This window comes from Musa acuminata, chromosome BXJ3-9 (assembly GCF_036884655.1).
Source record: "Musa acuminata AAA Group cultivar baxijiao chromosome BXJ3-9, Cavendish_Baxijiao_AAA, whole genome shotgun sequence".
In the NCBI taxonomy this organism is placed as follows: domain Eukaryota; kingdom Viridiplantae; phylum Streptophyta; class Magnoliopsida; order Zingiberales; family Musaceae; genus Musa; species Musa acuminata.
The window spans coordinates 11,437,754-11,441,220 of NC_088357.1; the positions used below are offsets into that span (position 1 = coordinate 11,437,754).

Below are 3,467 nucleotides of genomic sequence, written 5' to 3' on the forward strand. Positions count from 1 at the left end.
CTACTATTTCACTCATATATAAAAAATATTATTATTATGAAAAATATTACTATTAACTTCTATTTTGTTAGAGATTAAATTATCAAATATTAATTATATATTTCTTATATACATAATCAACTAACAAACTCCCTCACACAATCTCTCACTCGTAAAATATTTCATAAAATATTCCAATTATATCCTTCTAAAATTGACATAGAAAATTAATCTTACATACTATTGATCAAAACTTATGATAAAGATTAGAGAAAATTAATCAATTTATGATTTGATGATTTGAGTATCAAATATAAATTTAAATAACTGATTTTATTAATCGATCGGAAATCTCCCTGAATAAATAAAATCATCTTTTAAAGACGTCCGTCGCCTCCACCTCCCTACCCTTCTCCCTTCACTCTCCTCCTCCCTCCCTTCCCCGCCGCCCATCCTTCCTCGTCATGGTGGGAGCAGGCGGGTAGAGAGGAGGCGGGCGGCGAGGGTGCGAGCGGTGGAGGTGGCCTCTGTGCAACGTCGCCCGCCCCCGACCGTTGTCGCCAGCGCCCATCGCGAGCGGCGCCGTCCATCGCCTCCTCCCCCTCTTTCCTTCCCCCCTCTCCTCCTCCTCACTCCTCCACCGCCGCCTCTATGCAGCGTCGCCCGCGGACAGCATCCTTATCCCCCTTCCTCAGCCAGGCCATCGCTCTCCCCCTTCCTCGCGATCGGTCACCGCTCCACTTTCCTCGCGACCGGTCGCGCGCTCCCCCTTCCGAGCGAAGATGAGGAGCTCCCTGTCCGCGCCGCCCTCGGCCTCCACCATCCTCGTCGATAAAAGATGGGAAGCCCTCTGGCCCCGCTCATGGGGCCCTCGTCGGCCACGAGTCCCGCCTCTCCGTGGTGCGAACAGGGGATAGCGCCGGCGACACTGCACAACCGTGGGCAGTGGCAAAGGGGGGGAGGAGACGACATGCCATGAGGGGAGGAGGAGAAGGGGGAAGGGAAGGGAGGAGGGGGAGCAGGGGTGGTGATGGCGGTGGCGGCGGCAACGGCGACTATGGTCGGCGACGGCCTGTGAAGAACCAGAGGTTTTTCTATCAAATTGATGAAAAAAGGCGGCTTCCGGTAAAAACCAATTCAGAGGGTGTCGTTTGATAAAAGTTCGATGTTAAAAGATTATACTTCATTTATTTCAAATTTGATGTTGTAAGTTACTGCCCGTAGTATAGAAAGCTTCATGCCAGAGTGGCATATGAGCTGGATAATGATGCTGATTTGGGGCACTCACATTGGCATGGTGGTCCAACTTCGCGCACGTAATTTTTCACGTGGCAAACGCGTAGCTCGTTCTTAAAAGCCAAGTCTCTGCTGCACCTGCTTCCTTCCCCCCGCAGAAAACTACCTCCACAGCATTGGCATCTGATCGCGGTCAAAGCAAGGTAGCGGCCGCGGATGGAGCGGACAAGAGACGGGGATGGGCCGAGGGGAAGCGGCGGCGCGCCTGCGCTCTCCTTCTTCCCGTCCCCGTCCTCGTCCTCTTCCTCCGACTTCGAGTTCACTGTCTCCCTCTCCCCCTCCTCCAAGCGCTCCTGCTCCCAGTTGTGCCCCGCCGACGAGCTCTTCTACAAAGGCCAGCTCCTCCCCCTCCACCTCTCCCCTCGCATCTCCATGGTCCGAACCCTCATCCTCGCCTCCGCCTCCTCCTCCTCCACCGACACCACCACCACCGAATCTCGCGACTCCAACGGCAGCTCCTCCTCCTCCGCCTTCTCCGTCGCCGACCTCATCCTCCCGGAGTGCGACTCCTCCCGTCCCAGCTCCGTCACCGAGGAGGACGCCCGGCGAATCTCCCCCACCAAGCGCCCCGGCGGTTCCAAGTACCTCTCCTTCTTGGCCACCCGCTTCTCCTCTGTCTTCCTCCACCGCGGCAGCAAGAAACTAGACCCGTCCGCCGATCCCAGCATCAGCATTCCCGCCCCTCCTCCTCATCCGACTAAGCGAGCAAACTCCTCGTCCTCGTCGTCGGCAAAGGAGGTTATCAAGAAGTACGTCAAGAAGGTAAAGCCGATCTACGAGAAACTGTCTTTACTGCAGCAGAGGCACAACCAGCAGCAGCCACCGCCGCCGCCGCAGCACCATCAGCGGAAGAAGACATTCTCCTTCTCGATCAAGAAGGAAAGAATGCTCGCTAGTTCGGGCAAAAAGAATGTCCTGGTTGTTGATCGCAACAATGCCCGCGGAAAGGGCACCGAGCACTCCTACTCCCAGTCCTTCTCCGGCAACCTGCTCGGCCACCCTGCCAGGAAGAAGCAGTGGGCTGCGAGCTGCCCTTCCTCCATGCGGTCTTCACCCAGCCACTCGGGTCTGCTCTACATGAGCGGGGGTGGATTTCCTGAGCCTCCTCCCGCTCTGTCGCTGTCGGCTTCGTCAATGGAGGAGTTGCAGAGCGCCATACAAGGCGCCATCGCCCACTGCAAAAGCTCCATGATCCAAGCGAATCGGAAGAAGGCACCAGATTTGGCAGGCAACGAGAAGGAGATCGACAGATCATGAGAAGAACACCACTGTACTTGCGTGGCCAAGCCATTCTGTTTGTGTTTTCGCTTCAGAAAGATCGATTAGATGTCAGTAGTATTTAGCTTGTCACAACACTGTGAGATCCACAACATCTATCAACACTGTGGATGCCTTGCCTTGCTTTTCTTTCTCTCCAATTAAATTCTTCTCTACAATCTATTCGTTTGGATATTGCCTGGTTCGCATCAATCTATCGCCAACACGCGCAAGATCCACCCAAAGTAATCTCGGGTCTACATCCTATTTCATTTCCAACTCTGGCGTGAGAGTATATAGGATCGAAGATGATGACTGGTTTAATTCCCTCCGGGAGAAACAGTAAAGAGATCACTTTTACGACCTGCACTGGTTGCTGACTCTTGTACTAGGTCAAATCCATGCCTTTTCCTCTCTCATCTAGTCTCGTCGGAGCTCTCGGCAGCCATTCTTTTACTTCTTCCAGAGCTGACTTCACTGCCCTGTACCTGAACCCATGTGAAGTAGATAAATGGTGTCCATCTTCTTTTACGTTTCATGACACTTCCATTTGTGCTCTCTCTCTCTTTCTCTCTCTTTCTCAACAAGAATAGTAGCATCGACATAACAAAGAGATGATCACAGAAAGATCAAGGAAATCGGCAAGACAGTCTTTCTGCATCACGACGATGGTTATCATTGGATTCTGTACGTGATGGTGGATTAGAAAGATAAGTTAAAACCTGGAATCTGATCAGCGATATCTGACACAGAGGATATATATTTGTTTCATAAAAGGAAGGCGAACATGTAAAGAGGAAGAATAAACAAACCCTACTCTCCATCATCCAGCTGATACGATCCGGCGGAGGAAGGAAGGAAGGGAAACGGGAGAGAAGTCGACAACCCACTAAGATTCCACAAGTCCACAGCTACCGACAACCGGGGATTAAAAG

The 3,467-nt window shown here is 52.0% G+C and overlaps 1 protein-coding gene across 1 annotated transcript; it reads left to right on the top strand.

The window, feature by feature from the left end:
- The first annotated feature begins 380 nt into the window (after positions 1-380).
- On the top strand, positions 381-2,711 carry LOC135648598 (probable membrane-associated kinase regulator 1). The gene has a single exon (XM_065166421.1). It carries the CDS (start codon positions 1,432-1,434, stop codon positions 2,530-2,532), a length of 1,101 nt encoding a protein of 366 aa, XP_065022493.1. The 5' UTR covers positions 381-1,431; the 3' UTR covers positions 2,533-2,711.
- The last annotated feature ends 756 nt before the right edge of the window (positions 2,712-3,467 follow it).

What these genes read in the sequence shown, in the direction of transcription:
- LOC135648598 (XM_065166421.1), top strand. Translation starts at nt 1,432, where the DNA reads ATGGAGCGGACAAGAGACGGGGATGGGCCGAGGGGAAGCGGCGGCGCG.